A 25,000-nucleotide genomic window follows, 5' to 3' on the forward strand; every position below is an offset into this window, starting at 1 on the left:
TATACAGTTCTTCATAAAATTCCATTGCTCTCTTACGAATCTCTGTATGATTCAACAAAAGTGTACCATCTTTTGAGCGTAAGCCATATATAAGTCTTTTTTGACCATTTTTTTTCTCCAAATTAAAAAAGAATTTTGAAGGTATATCCATCCACTCTGTGATTTGAAAACGGGATCTGATCAGAGCTCCTTGTGCTTTCCGGTTTAAAAGTTCAGCCAATTCTTTCTTTTTTTGATCTAAAATCTTAATAAGCTCTTGATTTTGTTCAGTACCAATAGATTGTTGAATTTTCTTTATATCTTCTTCTAGACTTATCATTAGCTCAGTTAAGTCTTTAGTGATGTTGCAAGCGTACTGTTGACTCAATTGTCTTATCTGTGTTTTACCAATGTCCCACCATTGTTGCAAGGATTGGAAATCAGACTTTCTATTTCTAAAGTCATTCCAAAAGAATTTAAAAATCTCTCTAAATTCTAAATCGGTTAATAAGCTATTATTAAAATGCCACATTGCACTTTTAGGCTTTATGCATCCCAAGGTTAAAAACACTGCACTAAACTGTGATCCGAAAAACTGACTGGAATAATAGAACAATCTCTAAAAATATTAAGTTGATGACTAAAACCATAAAATCTGTCCAACCTTGCTAAAGACAACATATTATTATGAGAATGAACCCAGGTATACTGTCTCTGTGTCTTATGAAAATTTTTCCATATATCTATTAAATCATGCCTTTCTATCAATTGAACAAGTCTTTTCCTAGAAGCCATATGAGGCTCGACATGATTCCTATCAGAGGCATTTTCTGTACAGTTAAAATCCCCTCCCATTAAAAACACATCTTCACTGTTACAGTCACTTATGGCTTTACACAAAACATTTAGAAAAACCATTCTATCAGCTGCCTTTGTGGGAACATAAACACAAAACAAAACGTAAAAACGATTTTCAAATTGAGCTCTTATCTTCAAAAGTCTTCCTTTTACAATTTCTTCAATTTGATAGGAAACTGGAATCAAGTTCTTGGAGAACAAGACAGCAACACCACCACTTAAAGATGTGCTGTGGCTACAAATTGATAACCCATCAAATTCTCTTGCCCAATCAGCTTCATTTAAAGCATCACTGTGTGTTTCTTGTGCAAACAAAATGTCTATTTTTTTAATCTTGATTAGTTCATATAATTTAAACCTTTTCTTCCCTTCTCGTGCTCCATTCAAATTAAGAGAAGCAATATGAAGATCTCTCATTAAAGAGAAGAAAAGGATACACAAGAAGCAACTATAGAGAATCATCTAAATAATAATAAAATATCTAATGTTTCCCATTACCAACATTAAAACCTAGTTGTACATTGACTTTGGTGAGAATCTTTTTCAACCTGTACATTTCTTGGTCAGAAAAAAGGCCTTCACTTCTAAAAACTTTTGCTTTCTCAGCGAATTGTTTCAAGTCAGGAAAGTATTCTGTGATGCGTACATTTCTTGCATTCTTGGTCACTTTCAAGAAGAGTTTAATATCGTCTACACTGTAAGAATGATCTGGTAACTCGTCTTGAGACTGATCAAAGGAAATGCTACACTCAGAAAGATCAGTGTCACTTTCAGTATCAGTTTGACTCCCAACTTTTTCCATTTTTTTGGATTTACTGTTATGGCGCTGTTTCATTGTTCTTTTTCTTGGTGTCTTGAAGACACACTCATCCTGTTCTTCCAGAAAACAATCTCCTAGCATCTCTATGTTTTGTATTTTGTCAGAACTCTGTTTATCACCTGAACCATCAGCTGACTGCATTTTATCAGATACTGAGTCTTCTTCCATCGCAACCACAGTTTGTCTTTCTTCATCTGTTTGTTTTGAAGTTTCTGTATTACCTAATAAATCTATTACATCCGCAGATTTTCGTACCGTATTTTCCCCAACTACGTTGGTTGTTGTAGGCATTTCCTCCGTAACAGTTTGCACTGTTTCCTTATCCTCACCTGTCCTTTCAACCAAGACCGATGAAACATTATGTTTTAATATTTCTTTTTTCCTCGGGCAAGCTCTGACAATGTGACCTATTTCACCACAGCTAAGGCACTTCATGTTGTTAGTTGTAGCAAAGATCGCGTAGTTAAAATCCTCATGCTTAAAGTTAAACGTCAAGTCCAGCTCTTCCCGGTTATCCTTTAGTATCATAAACACGAAGCGCCTAAACGACACTACATGTTTTAGTAATGGCGATTTACAGCCGATCTGAATCATTTTTATTGGTGAAACTAGTTTGCCATATCGCTCCAACATTTGTGCAAGCACCTCATTTTTAATGAAAGGCGGTACATTTGAAAGGATAACTTTCTTTGACGGCGTGGACAACGGTAACACTGGAACGAACGCGTTGTCAATTACAACTCCTCTTTCAACCACGGTGTTCGCTAATTCAACGGTTTTCAAAAAAATAACAACCGCGTTGTTCATTCTTGAAGCTGACACAACATTCTCACAGCCAGCCACCTCTCCCACCGCTAGACTACACTCCTCAACACTGGCCTTCGAGTCGATTTTCATGGCATGACGCCGCGTGAGGAAGTCCAGGTTCCTCACACCTGAGGTCATTCTGCCAGTACTAAATACTGGCAGAAGACAACCTTCACAGACTCAACGCTACAAAATGAAAAGAAAAAAAAAAAAAAAAAAAAAAAAAGAATTTTGTTTGAGAGTGAGAGAGAGAGTGAGAGAGAGAGAGAGAGAGAATTTTAACCAAACATTTATTTCACAACTTTTCCACTTTAAGACAATTCTAATACAATTAATGACTCACAGTAAAAGTTTACATTTACATTCATCACTGTAACAGACAAGAGAAAATCCATCTACAACAGAGCAAATTGCATCATTGTAGCACCACTGAGCCGGAAAAAATTAAGTCTCTTCATCATATTATAAAATTTAAAATCAACCCACACTCTTTTATCCGATTTCTAAAAATAGATACAGCTTCACATCCTTCTGACCCTTCTATTTTGTTCCTCCTGCTTAAATACACTGCCATTTTTGCTTCACCCACAATGAAATTTAAAAGTTGACATTTTATCTTGTTTTTCGCTGAATATCGATATCCAAAAATAAAACTCTGTACAGTAAAAATTTCATCTAATTTACCAAGCAACAGTGTAAGAAAATCAAATAAATAACACAATCTTGTACACTCCATAAAGCAATGAAAAATAGTTTCTTTTTCTCCACAAAAAGGACACTGGTTACAAACATTTGGATTAATAACATGCACAAAGGAATTGACAGCAACTGCGCTGCATACAAAATTCTCCACTGGAGGTCCCCACCTTTTTTCCAAAGGAGGTTTATAAAAACTCTCCACACAGGTTTTATACTCTGATCCAAACCTAGTTTGTTTCTCCAAACAGTATCAGATCTTCCATTTAAAGACTTCAAATTTAAAATTTTGACACAGCTTTTATATAGTTTTTTACTATCAGCTTCATTAATAGTTAACTCCTCCAAATTTTTTAACAAATCCCCGTCTGCACCTTTAAGATCAGGAGTAATAAAAACCTCTGGAAAAGGATCATTGTTATTTGGAACCACCTTTCCTTCATCATAACTTATAAGAACAGATTTTTCTTCTACAGTAATCTTCTGTTTTAAGAGATCCAGTAATTTCCTTACTAATCTTGTTGATTTAAACCCAATGCAAGAAGCAACTTTTTGTGAGTTATTTAACTCAGGACCTCCAGCAGCTATAATGTCAAAAAATTTAACTTTTCTTGCTCTACAGAATGCATTTTCGAAACCCCAAGTAGTTTCACTTAAAACATCAAACCTAGCTCCAAACACAATAGGCTCTTCCAATAACCAATATAAAGACAAACCAGAAGCCCCTCTTCTTTTCTTAAAAACTCCAGATTTTAAAACCCCTTTATAAAATGGGGTCAGTCCGCTCAGCTGAATTTTGCTGGAGTCCATTAAGAACAAAGTCGAATCCAGTCCCAGTCCTCCGGCTTGACTCAAAATAAATTTTGCAACATTCCTCCACACAAGATCTTCTGGTCCAGTTAAAAATCTTTGAATAAATTGTAAACGAAAAGCTGCTCCTCTGCTGGCCAGATGAACAAGCCCTTGACCCCCTTCCTCCTTAGGGAGATACAGTACACTCTGGGGTACCCAGTGAAACTTAGTCCAAAAAAAGTCCACAATAAGAGCCTGTAGTTTTGCAAGAAGTCCACTTGGGGGTTCTGTACATGCCAAGCGATGCCAGAATGTTGAAGCAACCAAATTATTGATGATTATGGTGCGTCCTCTAAATGACATTTTAGGCCACAGCCATTTCCACTTTTCCAGTCGTCCTTTTGTTTTTTCTAAAACACCCTCCCAGTTTTTTTGCAATATCGAATCTTCTCCAAGGTATACACCTAAATGTTTAAAGCCATTTTTCTTCCATTCAAGTCCAGCAGGTAGATTAGGAGACATTTAGCCTCCCACTTTCCACATATAACAGCTTCACTCTTATTCCAGTTTACCTTACCTTTACCCTGTGCCCTAATACCCAACAAATCATCTAAAGCTTTCTTTTTATTTTTGAGAACTTTAATACGTTCTCTATCTCTCACCAATTCCAAGGAATTTTGTATCTCTAAAATTTCCTTCTCTAGAGCTTCCAACAATTGGGAAATGTTCTTAGAAGCATTGTGAGTATATAAACGGCACAGTTGCTGTACCTGTATTTTTCCATTATCCCACCATTGTTGCAGAGAAACAAAGGATGACTTCCTATTCCTAAAATTTTCCCAAAAAGATTTAAAAACCTCACAAAACAATTTGTCTTGCAGTAGTCCAATATTAAAATGCCAATATGCACTTCTTGGTTTAACATTGTTAATAAATATATTACAGCTAACCAAACAATGATCAGAAAAGCCTACAGGTGAAATTACACAACACTTAATGGTATTAAAATGGTGTTTAAAACAATACCACCTGTCTAGTCTAGCCATTGTTATATGATATTCTCTCACTTGTGTCCACGTATACTGTCTGTGGGTTCTGTTCAACACTTTCCAAATATCATATAAATCATGTTCTTTTGTAATCTGTCGCAGAACGCGTTGCGATTCCATATGAGGTTCTTTAAAGTTAAAAAGTTAAAGTCACCCCCAATAAATAGATATTCTTCAGGTTTACAATTTTCTACTACATCTCTAGCTTTATTTAAAAACAAAACCCTTTCACCTCCCAAAACCGGTGCATATATATTTATAAATACAACAAAAAAATGTTCAAACTCAACTCTTACTTTCAGTAACTGTCCTCAACTATATTTTCCACCTCAAAAGAAACTGGAATTATATTTTTCCTTAATAAAATGGCTACACCTCCACTGATATTAGTCTTATGACTCATAATCACCTCCCCTCCCACTCCATTTTCCATTCACTTTCATTTTGAACATCAGTATGAGTCTCCTGAACAAACATGACATCAATTTGTTTTTGCTTAATTCAAACAGCATTGCTCTTTTCTATAATCCCTTGCACCATTCATGTTCAAGCTGCCCAGTTTCAGATTACTCATGAATAAAATAAAAAAAAAGAGACTGAGCATAACAAAAACAAAAATTTAACAAAGAAAAAGAAAAATTAAAACATTGCCTTCTCATCATTCAATATGGTTGATCTCAACTTTTGAACAATTTTCTTCAACCTGTATATTTCTTGTTCTGTAAGACCCCCCATCCCTTTTTCTTTCATTGACACGCTTGCTGACTCTAAAAACAACTCCCGATCAGGAAAAAAATCCTCTACTTGGACTCCCTTCATTCCTTTTGTACTCTGCAGAAAAGCTTTGATCTTTTCAAGGGTATAAGCATTCCTTTCAGATCTCCTAAGAGAAACTGAATCAGCTGAGCTCACAGATTCACTCTCACTCTTTGTTAAAGACTCATCAGAATTACTATGATTGGAAATAACTTCATGACCTATCTTCTCTTTCATCTGTTTTTCCTGAACCCGTTCTTTCCTTGCTTTTTTCCCCCTTCTCTTCCCAGTAGTTTTTCTTTTCAATGTTGGTGTTTTAAAAAGACTGTCATCATCCGTCATATCAATGTCCCTAGACGTTTCTGCTTCCACAAGACTACTAACAGCATCATTTGCAGTTTCAGTTGTGCCCTGTACTAGTTTTTCTTCATTATCTCTGTTCACACTTTCTTCAAGATTAACTCCTTGATCATTTTTTTCACCATCCTCATGTTTCTCATTGTCATTTTTATCCCTATCCTCCTCTTGTTGGTTTTTACTCGCAACATTTTCTTCAGGTTCCTCTCCAACATTGATTTGAATTGTTTCCCGTTCTTCGTTCTCTGGACAACCACGAGCAAGGTGCCCTTCCTGATTGCATTTAAAGCATCTCATTATTTCTGATGTTACATATATGACATAGTCAAAATCGTCAATCCTAAACTTCAGTGCAAGATTCAATTCTTGTCCATTATTAAGAATCATATATACGTGTCTTCGAAAGTAACAATGTGCTTAAGCTGCGCAGATTTAGAGTTTAAGTTAATCTTTTTTATCTGCGATACAACTTTCCCATGCCTTGCCAGTTCCCTTTCAATCACGTCATCTTTGATAAACGGTGGGACATTTGACAATAAAATCCTCTTCGCTGGTTGCATCAAAGGCATCACCGCTGTGTAAGCCTCTTTTATTACGATTCCACTCGCAACGATCTCATTAAATTTACTTACATCATCTAAGAACAAAACAACTGCACTATTCATTCGTGATGCTGACAGAATGCTTCTGTGACCAACAACCTGTGCGACTGCTAAGGTGCACTCCTCTACAGAACAACGTTCTGCAGGGACAATTTTAATGCCATCCCGCCGCGTTAACTGATCAAGCGATACACTTCCAGGTGCTGCCATTTCAATCAGCTCACGCTGATCGACAGCGCCTTACTTTCCTTAAACACTCTTCTAAAACAAACGCCAACAAAACTACCTAAATGTATTGAAAGTATAGAAAAGATAGAGAAAACTCACTCAACTCGCAGACAAACGCTCTCACTCCGCCCACTCGCCCCAGCATGCACTCAGAGAGACAGACAGACAGAGACAGACAGACAGACAGACAGACAGAGACAGACAGAGACAGACAGAGACAGACAGACAGAGACAGACAGACAGACAGAGACAGACAGACAGAGACAGACAGAGACAGACAGACAGACAGACAGAGAGACAGACAGAGACAGACAGAGACAGACAGACAGACAGACAGACAGACAGAGACAGACAGACAGAGACAGACAGAGACAGACAGACAGAGACAGACAGACAGAGAGACAGAGAGAGAGAGACAGAGAGAGAGAGAGACAGAGATTTTTTGATTTTTAAAATTTTAATTAACCAATTCAGGAAAAGTACAAAACATAAAAATCCACAATTAATTCACAATAATACATCACAATTCATATTACAGAACCACTGTATTAAAAACAGAAGAAAAGTTCTTCCCCATCGATTTTACACAACACCTCATGACTACACCACTTTAACTCAAAGGTAGAAAGATCACTCATAGCTTTATAAAACCTATAATCAATTAAAATCCTTGTCTTCATTAAGGCTCTAAAAACAGCAATAACATTGTCATCCTCTTTCCTTTCTATTTTTTTTTTTCTGCTCAAGTAAATGGCTAATTTTGCCTGACCAAGAATAAAATTCAATAGTTCACACTTAATGCGTTTCTTCTGTGTATACTTGAACCCAATAATTTGATCATAGAAACATTCGTCAAAACCTTCACAGATTCTTTTTATCATCGTAAACAATGTTTTAAGTCTGAGGCATTGCATGAAAGCATGAAAAACAGTCTCTTTCTGAGAACAAAAGGACAATTTGGACAAATGTTTGAATCTAAAATTGAAATAAGAGTTCACCGCAATAGCCCCATGCAGGATTCTCCACTGCAAGTCTCCCGTTCTCTTAGGTAATGGTGGCTTATATAGTACTCTCCATTCAGGTCTTACATTACTCTCTAGTTTTAAAACAGCACGCCAAGGGGTATCAACTCTTTTATCAAGTGCTTTCCTGTTAAAAATGAGCACACACATCTTATATAACACTTTCCTTGAAACAGAAAAAAATCAACAAGTGAAAACTTTTCTTTTGAAGAAAAGAACCAGAGCACCCTCAAAGATTGGTTCAATTTCTAAGCAAGGAAACAAATCTTCACTGTCAGGGACGGAATCCCTGAAAAAAATTATTCGAGCATGTTGTTTTCCTCCTCTGAAAGTGCTTCCTTTAGCTTGGCTAAAAACTGAGTGACCAAACGCACAGATCTAAAACCAAGTTTCTCAGTGACAGCTTCTACGTTTTTAAAATGAGGACCAGTTAAAGACAATAAATGTTTTAACATAAAAACTCCTGAATTTAATAGTGTCCTGTTAAAACCTGGTAAAAAAGTGGATGAAGACATGTCCAGTCTCGCTTTAAAAATCAGAGGTTCATGTAACAACCAGAAGATAGAGTGAAAGTTTTCAGTTCTTTGAATAGAAAAATGGCTCCAAGTCTTAAAAAGATGCTGGTAAAAAGATGAGACTTTACTAAAATCCAAGCAATTGGGGTCCATTAAAAAGAGAGATTTGTCCATTCCTAGATTCTCCACAGTCCTGAGCAGCACGCAAGAGATTCTCCTCCAGCTCACGTTTGTCGGTCCATCAAGAAGTCTTTGTAAAAAACACAAACGAAAAGCTGCGATCCTGCTCTGTAGGTGAATCAGCCCTTGTCCTCCTTCTTCTTTGGGTAAAAACAAAGTGCTCTGTGGAACCCAATGCAGCTTGTCCCAAAAGAAATCGACAAAAATCGCCTGCAACTCTGCAATCAGTTTCACAGGGGGGTCAATACAGGCCAGTTTATGCCACAGAAGTGAAGCCACCAAGTTATTGACAATGAGCACTCTGCCCCGATAGGACAGATTAGGGAGAATCCACCTCCATTTGTCCAGTCTCCCTTGATTTTTTTGAGAATTCCCTCCCAGTTTTTTAGTGAAGTGTTTTCATCTCCTAGAAAAACCCCAAGATTTTTTAAACCACTCCGACTCCAGCATAAACCCTCAGGAAGAGTTGGTTTCCCCTCTTTCCAGTCCCCCAATAAAAAGGCTTCACTTTTCCTCCAGTTCACTTTAGCTGAAGACCACTCTCCAAATTCCTCTATTAAAACAGTTAAAACATGTATGTCCTTTTGCTTGTTAACAATTACAATAAGATCATCGGCATAAGCAGACAGACAGACATTAACACCATGAAGTGGTAAACTAAAACCATCCAGTTTTTTCCGGATAGCTTGGAGAAGTGGTTCAATAGCTAATGAATACAACATCCCTGACAGAGAGCAACCAAAAGCTTCCAGAACATTCCATAAAAAATCATGTTCGACACGATCAAAAGCTTTTTCCTGATCCAACGACAACAAACCACAGTCAATATTAAATAAATCAGAGACCTGTATTATATCTCTAATTAGAGAAATGTTGTCAAAAATTGACCAGCTGGGTATGCAATACAACTGATCAGTGTGAATCACCTGACCAACTACTTTTTTCATCCTGTTTGCTAGCGTCTTAGACAGTAGCTTGTAGTCGCTACCGGCCTCCAGTTCTTTATCTCGGTCAGGTCTCCCTTCTTCGGGAGGAGAGCAATCACTGCTCTTCTGCAGCTCAAAGGTAGCTCACCCTTCAGCAAGCTGTCCTTGAAGACTTCTAGGAGATCAGCTCCCAGCTCCGGCCAGAAGGCCTTCAAGAAGTCCACTGGAAGCCCATCCACACCCGGGGCTTTTCCGCACTCCATGTCTTGGAGCGCCTTATAAAGCTCTCCCAGAGTTAGGCTACATTCCAGCTCTTCATTAGATTCCTCCGAGATTTTGGGTAAATTTTCAAGGAAAAAAGATTTTCCTCTATTTTCTGGCCTAAGTTCACTTCTATATAGAGACTGATAAAAACGCACTGCTACCTCACGTATCTGTCTGGGATTAAAACATAATTTGTCATCTTCAGACCGTAAGGCATGAATCAGACGCTTCTGACCATTCTTTTTTTCATGGCCAAAAAAGAAAGTTGTGGGTGCATCCATCTGATCAATCATTAAGAAATGAGAGCGAACCAAAGCTCCTTGTGCTTTATGTTCTAAAAGCTCTCGAAGTTCAGCCTTTTTCTTTGAATAGGTCTCCAAAAATTTACTATTGCCTGAGGTTTGAGTCAGCTTTTGTAATTCTAACAATTGCGTTTCAAGCATTTCTACCAAATAATCAAGTTCTTTTGTGACATTTCGAGTATACTGTTGTGCTAGTTGTTTTATTTGTATTTTGCCGTAATCCCACCACTGCTGTATGGATTTAAAAGAAGATTTTTGTTCTTTAAAAACCTTCCAAAAAGATCTAAAAGATTCAATAAATAATTTATCATTTAAAAGACTTGTGTTAAAATGCCAATATGCACTTTTAGTCTTAACTGACTTCAAAATAAATGTATACAATAAATAAATAAAATAAATTTACAACTTATCATACTGTGATCAGAAAAAGACAAAGGTGTAATAAAACATTTTTCAAACATATTCAGATGATGTTTAAAAACATAAAACCTATCCAGTCTTGCCAATGATATATAATTGTCCCGTACATGAGCCCACGTGTACTGTCTTTCATTCCCACTCATAACTCTCCAGACATCACACAGATCATGTCTTTGAATCAAATGAGTTAAAACCTTTCGTGAGGCCTTATGAGGTTCCACACGGTTTCGATCCAAATCTAGTTCGGTGCAATTAAAATCCCCGCCTACAAATAAAAAATCATCAGTGCTACAATCTTTTAGTGCTGAACAAAGGATGTCAAAGAATAAAAGCCTTTGTATTGGTGCAGTGGGAACATAGACACAAATAAGATTAAAAACTGAGTTTTCATAAACAGCTCTGACTTTTAACAATTTACCTTTCACTATTTCATGTACGTCATACGACACTGGCTTAAAATGTTCACTGAATAAAATAGCAACCCCCCCACTCACATTTGAGAAGTGACTCAACACAGATACACCTTTGAACTCTTTCATCCAGTCTGCTGTATTTTCTGAGCTACTATGAGTCTCCTGTAAGAAAGTGATGTGTATGTTCTTCTGTTCTATTTGATGGAAAATCTGTGCTCTTTTTTTAACGTTATTTGCACCATTAACATTCATAGATGCAATATGCATCCCATTCATAGCATCATATAAAAGAAAAACAAAAACGAAAAAACAGAAAAACTTAACTTTGTCTCTCGTACAAGAGGAAGAAACTTTTTTCTTAAACAGCATCATTACTTAGAGAGTTATTTACTTTAACCACAATTTTTTTTAGCCTATATGTCTCTCTATCAGTGAAAAAATCACTGGCCATCAGAATTTTAGCTTGATTAACAAACTGTTTTAGATCTGGGAAGTATTCTTGTACTTTTACACCTCTTTTATTCTTTGTCGCCTTGAGGAAAAACTTAATATCCTCAAGACCGTAACTGCGAGGTGTGACTTCTCCCTGGGACAGACCCACACTACACTCTGATGAGTCGCTGTCGCTCTCGCTTTCTAGCATGGTCTCATCTTGATCATTATCTGTAGCCTCTAAACACGCACTCATCTTTTTCCTCTTTTTTTTTAGGGGTTTTGAAGCATGATTGCTCTTGCTCCGGGAACACTTGTGCTGCTTCATCCATTGCTAAGATCTGATTTTCTCCACCATCAGTAATTTCAGGCAAATCATTAGAGTTTATCTCCGTACGCTCAGTCTGAAGAGAGCCTGACTCTGTTTCAGCTTCTACCGTCCTTTCCACCACATCTGAAACTATTTCCTGGACTTCCTCCTCGGAATCCTTTCTATTTTCACCTGTTCCATCCTTGTTTGTATCTCCTTCCTCATTTTTATTTGGGCAATTCCGAATTACGTGCCCTGTCTGTCCACATCCAAAACACTTGACTTTACCAGTAGATACAAAGATAGTGTAGCTAAAATCATCAATTCTGAAACTTAGCGTTAGATCTAAGTCAGCGTCATCTGGGATAAACGACACGATATGTTTCAGTAGAGGTGACTGGCTACTGATTGGGATTTTCTTTATAGGTGAAACTATTTTTCCATAACGTGCCAACGCTTGCGTTAGGATCTCGTCACTAACAAATGGTGGTACATTGGACAAAATAACTCGTTTCGCTGGCAAAGAAAGCGGAAGAACCGAAACAAATTCCCCGTCAATGACAATTCCTCTTTCCACCAGCTCGTTTGCCTTTTCTACGCTATCCAGAAAAACGACAATTGCGCTATTCATTCTAGACGCGGATAAAACGCTAGAATGTCCCACTACTTCTCATACAGCCAGACAACACGCTTCAATGCTCACCACAGACGCTACTTTAACTCCGTGACGCCTCCGTTTACTTCACGGGCCGACATGCTTCCTCCACGGAAGACACTCGGCCCTCAAAACTACACAAATAAAGATGCAAGCCAAACAAAAAATAAAGAAAAGAAAATATAAGATAAGAAAAGAAAAGATAGAAAACCGCTTCACTCACGCCTTTCCACACGACGCTCCACACACCTGCGCTCACGCCCACGCTCACACCGGAAGTGAGAGACCGAGAGAGAGAGACAGAGAGAGAGAGAGACAGAGAGAGAGAGAGAGAGAGACAGAGAGAGAGAGAGAGAGAGACAGAGAGAGAGAGAGAGACAGAGAGAGAGAGAGAGAGAGAGAGAGAGAGAGAGAGAGAGAGAGAGAGAGAGAGAGAGAGAGAGAGAGAGAGAGAGAGAGAGAGAGAGAGAGAGAGAGAGACAGAGAGAGAGAGAGAGAGAGAGAGAGAGAGAGAGAGACAGAGAGAGAGAGACAGAGAGAGAGAGAGAGAGAGAGAGAGAGAGAGAGAGTGAGTTCAGTTCTGGGGTTGTTGTCAGGTGTGTCTGTGTCTCTATGGCGACAGGCATGTTCTCTGCGGGTGCTTCTCAATCAGCTCCTCAGCTCCTGAACTCAGGAATCAGTCGAGGTGTACATGGGTTCATGATAAGTTCACTGACTCAATGCACGTTAGGACAGTGATCACTTCCAGCGACATATTAGAATGTCATAACTAGAAAAAATAAACAACACACAGGACCAATATAATTTTCATATTACTTTTTATTCTCTTTAATCACCTCATTCTGTTACATGTTCTTAAACATTTCAGTCAAGTATTAATTATAAATGATAATTATGTGTGTTCATTACCAGTCTAGCATTCTGTGTTTGTTGAAATATTTGATTAAACGGTCCGTCTTTTCAAATCTACTCCTGAACGAGGGAGCTGATCGAGATTGAGCTGATTGAGTCTGAACATGCTCAGAGCATCTCTTAATTCACTTGAAGGCTCCTCACTGGTTGTAATGGCAAATCCTTTTTTCATAGGACATGAAGTAGGACTGGTAATATATTAAAACAATTAAAAATAGTAAATACTAACTCTTTCAACAGCTTAATGTTCTTTAAGATTCTTTAAGGTTTTTTTTAACAAGATAAAAAACTAAATCACTGGAAAAACTTTCCAGCACTAGAAATTGATATTTCAACATCGAGGACTGTACAAAAGCAAGTTCTTTGATAGAAATGCCAGAAATATAATGTCTGTTTGTATGCTGTATCTGAGAGCGTCGGTCCAGCTGAATCAACATGATCTGCTAGCAACCGTTTATGCAGCGTTTGCAGGCTGGTGTTTCCTTATAAAGCTGCAGCGAGTCAAACACTTGTGAGCTGACAGCCGCAAACTAGTCTTTGACCAGTTGACATATTAGTTTTGTCATGCTGAGGGTGGGTTACCAGCGGTACGTTTACACGCTCTGGCCAGTCATGCAGGTAAGGGGTGATGCAGAATTAAATGTTTTCTGTGAGCTGTTCTTAGGATGCTTCTATTCATCTGTAGATCACTGATCTCTATGTGCTTTTGTTTGGAGCAGGTCAATGGCATTGGAGAACCTGTGTCAGAGGTCAAGACTGACCCAAAACCCGCTGCAGAGAACGGGTTAAACCATGACAGCATCTCGCCCAAATCATCTGTGGTCAGTCACCAGACTTCATCCTCAGGTACGTCCTCCTCAGGTCTGTCCAGCGGTTGCGCTTTAATGCTGCATTCATGAGTATAATCAGGACGCAATCGTCTGTGTGTGTGTGTGTGTGTGTGTGTGTGTGTGTGTGTGTGTGTGTGTTTCAGGGTCGGTCAAACCTGCTGGGAGGTCTGAGGATGTGGTCCAGAGTGTTTTAACAGGTACGTTTCAGAGGTTCACCTAAATCTCTGATGATCTGGTCTCAGCTGCATGTAAACATGTCATAAACGAGGATGTAAGCAACTCAAATACATCAGAGGATCTCTTCATGTGCAGATTTATTTCTATAGTGATTTATGCTATATAGATTGTTTCAAAGCAGCTTCACAGTAATAAACAGGAGTTACAGTGTTCATGATCAGTTAAACTCAGCTGTAAGGCATCTCTATGAGTCATGATTCCCTATCAGTTAGATTGGTTCTTTTCATATTTCTCTTATAGATCAGTGAAATTCGTCCTCTCCTTTTGCATCACTTACATATGGGGTACCTCACGGATCCCTTTGGGTCCTGTTTTATTCTGCTTGTATATGCTCCCTTTGGGTTTATAATAATTTTTCTTAAGACTCCATTCCTAGTTCCCTGTCCTTTTTCATGAGCTCCTTAAAAGCTAAGACATGGAAAGAGAAGCCATTTCAGAGGCAATCCTCCTATTTTAAGACCAGCAGAGTAGCATAAAAAACCCCAAACAGACCACACCAGGTAATCTTCCCTGGCTCTTCCCGCTCAAGAGTCAGCAGAAGAATAGCATAACCAGAACCTAATTATTTTGAAATTAAAATTTCATGGTACAGCAACATACATTAAGATTGTTAGCGGTGTACAGAGGAAGAGGAAGTACAGAGGCGTACAGAATTCTCCAATCAGTTAACAGCGGGAATCTGGAAATCTGGGAATTGAGTGCAGACTTGAAAGATCCCAGAAGTCGCTGCTAGACGACTGGTGTACAGAAGTCTGACTTTACACTCGCTCTCTCAAATACTCATCAGCTCTTGAAAGTGAACATTTATTGTTTTTTTTGCTTAAAGACCTCAGTACATCTCAATTCTCACAAAGATGCGTTCTCTTCATTCTTAGAACTGAAAAGCAGGCCGGGTTTCCGTGGAAACGGCTTCATTTCTGCCTCTAGTGTCCAGTGTGTGTGTGTTTCAGCTCATCTCTGCTGGCTCACATTCAGTCTAGCCTTTTTAAAGTTCAGTACACATAGGAGGTTGGATCTCTGTTTTTCCATAAATAAACTGAAGAAATGAATATGCTTGTTATAGGCTTCTGTGTTTAAATGTTTTTCTATGTGTGTGTGCGTTTTTGTGACATATGAGGACACAAATTTGTACAATGACATGGGTATTACAAGGAGAAGACTTATTAGGACATTACCTCACGTCCCCACTTTTCAAAACGCTTATAAATCATAAAGAATATCTTTTTTTTTTAATCTAAAAATGTCAGTAGTTTCCTTTAGGTTTAGTTGGAGGTTTGTGTAGGACAATAACACTTACAGTCTGTACAGTATAAAAAACATTACATCTAACATGAGTGTATCTGTGTGTGAGACAGAGGTGGACGCTCAGTCTGTCGATGAACTGAAACAGATGAAGGGCTTTTTGCGGGAACAGAAGAAGCAGTACAAAGAACTGAAGGAGCTCATGAGGAAACACAACAAGAAAGCGGCGGAGCTAATCAACGAGCACACGTCCAGACAGAAGCAGCAGCACAGCGAGTTCGTCCGGCGCAGGTCAGCGCTGCAGAAGAGGTGAGTTTCTCGGAGACGTCTCTGCCGTCCGCTCGCTTTCCGTCGTCTGATGGGTGTTGTTTTCCCGCAGGAGCGTGTCGGGTCAGGATCAGGATCTGCTGGCTCTGGAGCAGGAGAGAAGTGAGAAGCTGAGTGAGCTGAAGGAGCATCAGCAGAGACAGCTCCTCACGCTCAGACAGGAGCAGTTCTACAGCGAGAAGTACCTCAAACGAGAACATGTGAAGCTGGTAAGCGCTCGCCCTCGTCACACCTCAGAGTACTGCCATCATCAACTTTTTGTTGTAGTGCTAGAAAACGTTTGAAGCTGTTGTCAGGTCAGAATTTACTGAGGAATTGTGTCAAAAACTTGCCCAAAGAAATTGTTGCGAAAAATACTGGTCTCACTTTATATTAGGTGGCCTTAAATACTTTAAATGTACTTTAAATGAATAATTTGGTCCAGTGCACTTATTGTGTACATGCATGTTTTTGCATTGTACGTATATTTTGAAAAGACTTACATCTGTAATTAATTTCTGTAATTACATTTATAATTACATTACTGACCCATCCAACAATGTAAACAGCTTAACCCACGTTTAAACCTACCCACACAACTAAACCGCTCAAATTTCAGCTTTAATCTGATCTGCCAACTCTTAAGTATGCACAGTAAACCTGCAGCAGGCTAAAAGTATCTTTTTTAATTACATTTCTATATTGAAAAATATATTTCTTTAAATATTAATGCCAACGATATTTGTGCAGTTGTACCAGTTCAGATACAACTTCTGCAGCACAAACTGATTTACAGAAGCAGCGATGGGCAGTGTTTATGATACATGTATATGTTTAAAATACATATTTCAAATATAAAATAGGATTTAGTCTTTTGTACTTCATATGGTTGAAATGGTTAATACTTATATATAATAGTGTATTATAATATTGTACCCTAACTGCAGTAGCTGTATACCAGTGTATAAATGACTGCCTGACACATGATATATTAGATTTAGAAATTCTAATATAGTTATTAACTAGTTGCTATGAATAAAGGTGTCATCAGTTGTTCAAACACACAAATAGAAGGCGGGGATTGGTTCTGCCCATCAGCTGCTGATTGGATGTTAAGAAGTCAGCCAATCAGATTACGTTTCCTGTCTCGTTAGCTCTTACATCCATGTTGGCTTTCTTTTGCGTGTAGCTCGTTGAGAAGCTGACGGCCGTGGCAGAAGAGTGTCAGAATAACCAGCTGAAGAAACTAAAGGACCTGTGTGAGAAGTGAGAGATAATACAGCGATCCTTCAGACACTAATCATCACATCCTTCAAACCTGTTGGACTTTCTTTTGAAAAATGTCTTTGTCCATTTAATCAAATGCGTTGTGTTGTTTGGACACCACTGTCCCTCAAAATATCCTTCTTTCAGAGAAAACAAAGACTTGAAGAAAAGGATGGACAAGAGGCGTCAGGAGAAGTTTCAAGAAGCCCGAACGCTGGAGAAGACTCTGACTGAGGAGTGAGGGACTTTAACTTTATCTTCAGATCTTCAGAATTGATAAAACTGATAAGGCTAGTCTGAAGCTAAAGTTATCCTGTTTTGTAGGAAAAAGATGGAGATGAACAGATCACACGTGAACGAAGTGGTGCAGTCCATCAAACGGGTGAGTGGATACTGGTTACCATGGACTAGTTAGCGCTGTCTTTCTCATTTGACCGGCAATCAAAAGTAGTTGTATATTCTGACAAATATTTTCTATTAGCCATCCTCAACTCTTCTGATCAGGTTGTGTACGTACCCAAGAAAAAAGTTAAATCATATCATTGTTCAAAATAGACTTCAGTTAATAGAGAGAAAAGAAACCCTGCTGCCAGGATGAAGATCATTTGATTGAATGTATATTTTGCTCCTGCAGGGGGCGACAAACCACCAGCTTTATACATCTACATCTAGCACTGCTTACAGATAAGAGCAATGGAAGCCATGAAAGACCAACAAAAGAGCAGGGATGTGTATGTGCTATGACCCGCTAGTTTCTATGAATTCTTAAAAACAAGGACTAGTGAAACATGTAGAACAAGGAACAATGTTTGTCTTGTAAAAAAAAAAAAAAGTTTTTTTAAACATACAAAATAATTTAGTTTTATCTTTTGCTAGTCCCATGTTTTGGTATCAGTTTTTGAATACTTTCTTATTTATTACTTATACATTATATATTTTATTGTAATGATGAACTTTTTCTGAAATCATTTTTACTTGTCTTGTTTTATCGTAACAATCTAACTCTTAATATAGTTTACAATCAATAAAAAGAAAACAGATAGAATAGAAAAAGAATAGAAGTAAGCTAGCGTTAGGGGCTTTATGAGGTTGTGTGTTTGAGTTTTTGAGTGAAATGAGCATTAAATTGTAAACTCAGTGTTCGTTTGTAGTTCATGAGCTGCTTTATTTAATCAATATGGCATTCAGAGTCAGAAACAGTCATGTGATCAAATGCGGCCAATCACAGCTGTGATTATATTCAGAACAATGGCACAACTGTGACCCCGCTCAACATTTTATTGTTAGGGTGTTTTTGTATGATAAATAATATCAGCATTGTGCTGAGATCTGTGTGTCTGGACCAGCGTCTGTTCTGCGTGAAGATTTCTATCAGCCGGTCAGGTGCTGCTGTTTGGGGGTTAGTTATTAGTTATTTAAGGGTTGGTTCTGTGTCACGTCTGTGAGCGTGTACATGTTTGTGTGTTTTGCAGCTGGAAGAAGCTCAGGCCAAACGACTGGAGAGATTGCTGGAAAAACATAAAGATATTCGACAACAAATCCTGGACGACAAAACAAAGGTACAGGTCATTTCCAAGACATGCTTCATGAATCACGATAGTTTGGGGAAGTTTAAACACTGCAGAAACACACACACACACACACACACACACACACACACGTATACCTGTGGTGTGTTCGTGTCTCCTCACTGTCGCTGTTATTTTAGGAGGACGGATCACAGGAGGTTGAAGGTAAGCTCTTCTGCATCCCAGCACTCAGTTCATCTCAGACACTCATCTGACGTTCAGGTTAATGTCCTGAGCCGCTCAAATTAACCAAAACCCAAACTTTGGATCATAACGACCTCATCCAGCCGTCCTTCAGCAACCAGCTTTCACTGACCTGTGTGTGTGTGTGTGTGTGTGTGTGCGCTTGTGTGTGTGTGTGTGTGAATTTGTGGTCCTGGTAAACCCTATGTTATGAGGACAAATATGGAAGCTATATCCAAAAGCCTTTTCCTTAAAGGGGAAAAGCCACAAAACATGAAACCCAACATGTGTTTGTGCTGATTGTCACTGTCTTGATCAGGATGTTTACAGTATGCACACTGTATGTCCTTATGTTTTATTTTTGCGTTTTGTTACATGGATAGTTTGTCCAAAAATGATCATTCTGTTATATTTCACTCCAAACCTGTAGGACTTTCTTCTCTCAGTAGAACACAAAAAATATTTTGAGGAATGATGGATGAAACCAAACATCAAACGCCACCAGTTTTCATTATGTGTGAAAAAATTTTGAATTGATGACAGAATCATCATTTTTTTTGGTGAACTATTTCTTTAAGAAAAGCATTCCTTACACATAGAAACTTTGATCTGGTGAGAAAATGTGAACTATTTCACTTCTTTATGTTATGACGCCTGGATCTGGTGTTTATTTGGTGGATTAAACCTCAGAAATCATCAGTTCTGATCAGCATTGAAGAAGCGGTTGCTGTTTGAGTCTGTTACTGAAGGACGGATGTGTTTGGCATCACTAGAGGGCACCAGATCAGAGACGTTATGAAGCTTTAGTTCATCTAGGCCTATCTTTCCATCAGACTGGTGATCTGTTGGAGTCGTTCTGTGATCTGTTTTGTCCGAGTCACTGTTACACTGAACACAGCTTCCGCTTGCATGCAGAGCCAGTCTGAAGGTAAAGTAACCAGGACAAAACTGAAATCTGCCCTGTGAAGAGACAGAGAGAGACAGAGAGAGACAGAGAGAGACAGAGAGAGAGAGAGAGAGAGACAGAGAGAGAGAGACAGAGAGAGAGAGAGAGTGAGAGAGAGAGAGAGAGAGAGAGAGAGAGAGAGAGAGAGAGAGAGAGAGAGAGAGAGAGAGAGACAGAGAGAGAGACAGAGAGAGAGACAGAGAGAGAGAGAGAGAGAGAGAGAGAGAGAGAGAGAGAGAGAGAGAGAGAGAGAGAGAGAGAGAGAGAGAGAGAGAGAGAGAGAGAGAGAGAGAGAGAGAGAGAGAGAGAGAGAGAGAGAGAGACAGAGAGAGAGAGAGAGAGAGAGAGAGAGAGAGAGAGAGAGAGAGAGAGAGAGAGAGAGAGAGAGAGAGAGAGAGAGACAGAGAGAGAGAGAGAGAGAGAGAGAGAGAGAGAGAGAGAGAGAGAGAGAGAGAGAGAGAGAGAGAGAGAGAGAGAGAGAGAGAGAGAGAGAGAGAGAGAGAGAGAGAGAGAGAGAGAGAGAGAGAGAGAGAGAGAGAGAGAGAGAGAGAGAGAGAGAGAGAGAGAGAGAGAGAGAGAGAGAGAGAGAGAGAGAGAGAGAGAGAGAGAGAGAGAGAGAGAGAGAGAGAGAGAGAGAGAGAGAGAGAGAGAGAGAGAGAGAGAGAGAGAGACAGAGAGAGAGAGAGAGAGAGAGAGAGAGAGAGAGAGAGAGAGAGAGAGAGAGAGAGAGAGAGGCCTGACCTATTTTTGCGCTTGGATCAGGCACTAATGGACAGCTATAAGCATCCTGGGTCTTCAGAGACCTCAGCGATGAAAGCCAGAGATTGGCCACAGCTCTAGCAGCAGCCTATATTCATGTTTGTGAGAACATGTGTCTGTGTTTAAATAGAGACAAGCGTGAAGCCGATAGCTGCTGTCGCCCGCTAGCATCCTGCTAGCGGTACAATCATCTTTGGTGTTTGTTTCATGAACCTCCCAGAGAGATGAACGCTGGAACCTCGTGAGCTCAGTGTTTAGTATTATTCATGCTAACGCTAAGCCTGTGCTGTTTCTGAGGTCTTGTGCTGAATGAAGCGGCAGGAGCGCTGTGCCGTCGCCACAGCAACACTCATCCGCTCTTAACCCCATAATAACCAGAGAGGGACGTGTTGTAGAAGTCAGGCCTGGAGCCATTAGCCAAAAGAGCATCACGGCTAATGCTAACGGACGGGAGACCAGAGGATGATCGGTTTGAATGGATGTGAATGGAGAAGAGACTTCACTAGACTAAATAAAGAGAAAACAACTCATCATTTAATGAATCGACAGCCTATCTGCTAATCTTCAGCATGTTTTACACTAAATAGATTTAAATATTTTAGAGGAAACACCGAAATAAGTCACTGACTTTTCTTGACCGGTGACATTTCTTATTCATCCATACAGAATCCTTTAAACCATTAAACGTGATCCAAGTTATCTGTCTTCAGTCAGAGTGTGTGTGTGTGTGTGTGTGTGTGTGTGTGTGTGTGTGTGTGTGTGTGTGTGTGTGTGTGTTTACACAGTCGACTTTACGGATCCCATAAGAATGTGTGAAACTGTGACTTCTATAAAAAAGCATTTTTTCAGTGTAAACTCTAAAAATATTTAAATCCAAAAGTATTGTTTAGTGAAAAACAGGCTGTCGATTCGTTAAACGATTAGCAGTTTCTTCTTTATTCAGCGTTGTAAAGCCTCTTCTCCATTCACATCCTCCGATCTTCTTTGATGTTAGCATTAGATAACAGCATTCATTCCATCATGTCACAAATACCCATCTCTATTTATCATTAGATCCGTTTTAGTGAGCTTCTGGTCCCTTTCGGACACATGGTTTTGGGAAGACATAAGTGTTGGTAGATGTGAACTTTACCTTCATGGGCATCTTATTGTTCAAAGCACTGCGGTCGTGCAGCATGCTGTATTTTTCTGTCAGACAGATGGAGACGTCTGTGAGACGCTCGGAGCAGATTGAAGCGTTGTGTTAGCTCTTCTCTGGCTGTGACCACGCTCTCCTCGTGTTTGATGTGATCATTAATAATTCACACGAGCCTCCTGATTCTCGCCAGGGGAAGCACTGTCACTCGATAAAGACCTGAGGAGCACAAACAAACCCCGGCGCTCAGCGCTCCGGCTGGAAATAACCCGCTCTCGGCCCAGCGAGAAGTATTAATCAAACGCTGCTGATTAGAGAGTCTCTGTGAGCGTCAAGCTTCAAACGTTAGATGCTGAAGGGTCTTTTAGCGAGCGCTTGGAAACGCACACGTGACAAGTGTGAAACGGGAACGTATTCAATCTCTGCCCAATCTAGATTCCAGGAGCTTCACATCCCTCGATGGCGGACCAGAATTAGGACAGATGTTGAAGAAGGTCATTCTCCTCCCCGAGTGCTTTAAGAGAGCGCTGGAATTGGACGTGTGTGTGGTTTGTTGACAGATGACTAGTCTTTTGAGGAAAGACATTTTTAACTGCGCATCGGGAGTGAACAGAAACTAGAATGTGCTTTCATCCGCAGGTCTCTTTAGGTCAGAGACTTTGAGGTGTTTCTCAGGTCTTGAGCTTGAGGAGAGGGAGATCTTTGATTTGTCATCCTTCTTGACTCTGCACATTTCTTACAGTAAAAGCGTGTCTGAACTTTGATCAGTTCTTATCGCAGCGGCATCGTGTAAAATGTATTTTAATTTGAAGGGAAAGCTCTGGAATGAACTGAACGGATCAGTTTTTGTTTTGCACAAATACTCAAAGAGAAGGGCAGGGTATCAATCGTTCATTTTGTTTGGTATGCTGTTAAAAAGATTACCTCATGTGGGTTAAGACATAATAAAAAGATAAAACAGCTGATTCTGCTGAGGACCTTCAATCAATCATTTTTATTCATATAGAGCTTTTAACAACACAGGTTGCATCAAAGCACTGAACAGTAGAAAGCAGAAGAATACAATGATAGGGATGTATAATGAAGAGAGAGAACAGTTTGTTATTAAATGAAGAGACGGTCTGTAATCAATTCTAGAAATTAAGTGTCCTTCTTAGGTGTATTCGTTTAGAATCAGTGAGCGAGCTCATCTTAACCATCTCGTGTTGTTTCTGCTTTTTTTTTCTTTTGGAAATAATAAAAATCGATACTTCATTAGAATGATGTTGTGACTTTTATGACTTCTCTGTGTGACCCGAAAAAATTGTGGACTTGATTGATTTGAAAAAGCAAAAGGGTCGCAAAGATGTTGTTGTGTGTATAATCTACAAATCAGAAAAAGTGCACCGTAATGAAGGGGTGACGAGATTTTGCCTGAAAACACAGCTCAGAAGAAACTAAGGAATAAACAGCACTGAAGCCACTGTATATAACAATTAAAAAGGCTTTTTCTTAATATCATTCTTTTTTCCGCTCAAAATTTGACTTTATAACTCGCAGTTGCAAGTTTATATCACACCATTCTGAGAAAAAAAGTCAGATATAGTCGCAATAACCTTTTTTTTTCAGTGGCCGAAACAGGCTTCCATAGAAAAAGTCCGTAGTTTTGATATAAATAACATTTTTTAACATGAAATACACTCAAAATACAAAACATTAAAAGCATAACAGAAATTAAATACAGTATATTAATTTCACAAAAAATAAACTTATTTCACAATAATGGCTGCCGGTCAGTTTTGAATAGTTAGTTAACAACAAGTAAAAAACATTAACACAAATAACCAAGACTGGGTGGTAACACTTTATTTCGATAGTCCTCTTTAGACAGTCTACTAACTAACTAACCAACTAGTCAACTAGCAGTCATTAGAGTATTAGTAGACTCTCTGCTTAATATCACTTTCTTTTGAAGGCTCCACTAATTACTGACTATCATGAATGTTAATCATAAAGTATTTTTCAACTGATTCTATTAACCCCAGCCCTACCCTAACAGTCGACTCTGAGAGTTAGTAGACAAGTAGTTAGTATAGATATGTAGTTAGTATAGTCTAAAGTCAAGTGTAACCGAGACCAGGTCAGTGCTGAGGAGGAACTGAGCGAAGAGCAGGAGATTGTTCAGGACCGAAGGACAGATTAAAGATGACCCCCAAAAGTCCTCGTCATCTCCACGCCTGTAATGTTTAATTAGCTCCGAGCCCAGGTGATAAAGACGTGGCTCATCTGACAGGAGCCGAACACAGCCGGGCGTCTTGGCCCGAGTCAGGCTTGCGTCCGCTTCAGTCCCGGGCCTCAGTGTCTCGTCCAGCAGGGGACAGCAGATGTCCTTCCCCAAAGTAGGTCAGGCTTTGTGCAGGAGCCATCTGGCCGTGACACGTCGCCGTCAGACATCGAAAATCTGATTTTCTAGAAGGTGACCTTTGAGATGATGAGGCTAAACCGGTTTGAAGAGGACGTACAAGAGTAGCGTTCAGGAGAAATGAGTGTTCTGTACTTTACACCAGGCTTCCCTCACAGCTTCTTGACTTAACCAGCTCAAAGCAGTGCATGGAAGTACTAACCCTGTTCTGAGGGTTCACCGGCGCGAGCGGAGATCAGGGGCGCTCTCAGATCACGGACGAGTGCCGATGTTTGAAATCATAGTCTTTGACACAATTCATCTTTCTTTAATTACACCGCTCCCAGGAGAGAGAGAGAGGGGTAGTTAACCAGTCAAACAAGCAGTAAAGCAATTATTGGGTCAGAATGAATACAATTCTGACATCTTTAATCACTAGGGGTGTCTGTGCCTGGAGAAAAACAGGATCCTCGTCTCTCCCAGAGGAGGCAGACGCTGAATGAGATGAAATTGTGTGGCATTGACTTTTTAACACTTCTGAGAGCGTCTCTAATCTGAACCTTTAACCCCAGGCTGAGGGTTTACTCTCATTCTAACACGGTGCAGCTTTATTTTGTTGTTTAATCCATGTGCTTATTGGTGTCACGGTGCTGTATTCTCTCACACGACGTGGCTGTGGCTTCACATCTGCTTTGTGATTACGCTCTAGATCAGAGCTTCTCGACCGGTGGATCCCCACAATAAAGACATAAAAGAAAGCACACCATTGAACAGGAATCTGTGAAGCAAAACCAGTTGAGACGTTTTGATCTGGAGGCTTCTGTTTTGCGTGGTTTCCTTTCGTGATTTTCTT

General features: G+C 39.4%; 1 protein-coding gene across 9 annotated transcripts in view; it reads left to right on the forward strand.

Moving 5' to 3' along the window:
- LOC122324336 (1-phosphatidylinositol 4,5-bisphosphate phosphodiesterase beta-1-like) overlaps nt 1–25,000 on the forward strand; it is a 52,441-nt gene that overhangs the window by 26,186 nt on the left and 1,255 nt on the right. For 5 of the 9 annotated variants that reach the window (XR_006247150.1, XM_043218685.1, XM_043218688.1 and 2 more), the window contains exons 16-23: nt 14,015–14,141; nt 14,269–14,322; nt 15,718–15,913; nt 15,984–16,140; nt 17,100–17,176; nt 17,324–17,413; nt 17,501–17,558; nt 18,649–18,735. Coding sequence is in view for 6 of the 9 variants with exons in the window: in XM_043218685.1 (XP_043074620.1) it covers nt 14,015–14,141; nt 14,269–14,322; nt 15,718–15,913; nt 15,984–16,140; nt 17,100–17,176; nt 17,324–17,413; nt 17,501–17,558; nt 18,649–18,735 (846 nt within the window). In the remaining 3 variants the exon portion in view is untranslated. Of the gene's footprint in view, nt 1–14,014; nt 14,142–14,268; nt 14,323–15,717; nt 15,914–15,983; nt 16,141–17,099; nt 17,177–17,323; nt 17,414–17,500; nt 17,559–17,810; nt 17,908–18,648; nt 18,736–18,884; nt 18,910–25,000 lie in introns of those variants that run through there. The other 4 variants (XR_006247151.1, XM_043218690.1, XR_006247152.1 and 1 more) reach the window with 3 other exon arrangements.

The sequence above is a fragment of the Puntigrus tetrazona genome, chromosome 20 (assembly GCF_018831695.1).
Source record: "Puntigrus tetrazona isolate hp1 chromosome 20, ASM1883169v1, whole genome shotgun sequence".
NCBI lineage: Eukaryota > Metazoa > Chordata > Actinopteri > Cypriniformes > Cyprinidae > Puntigrus > Puntigrus tetrazona.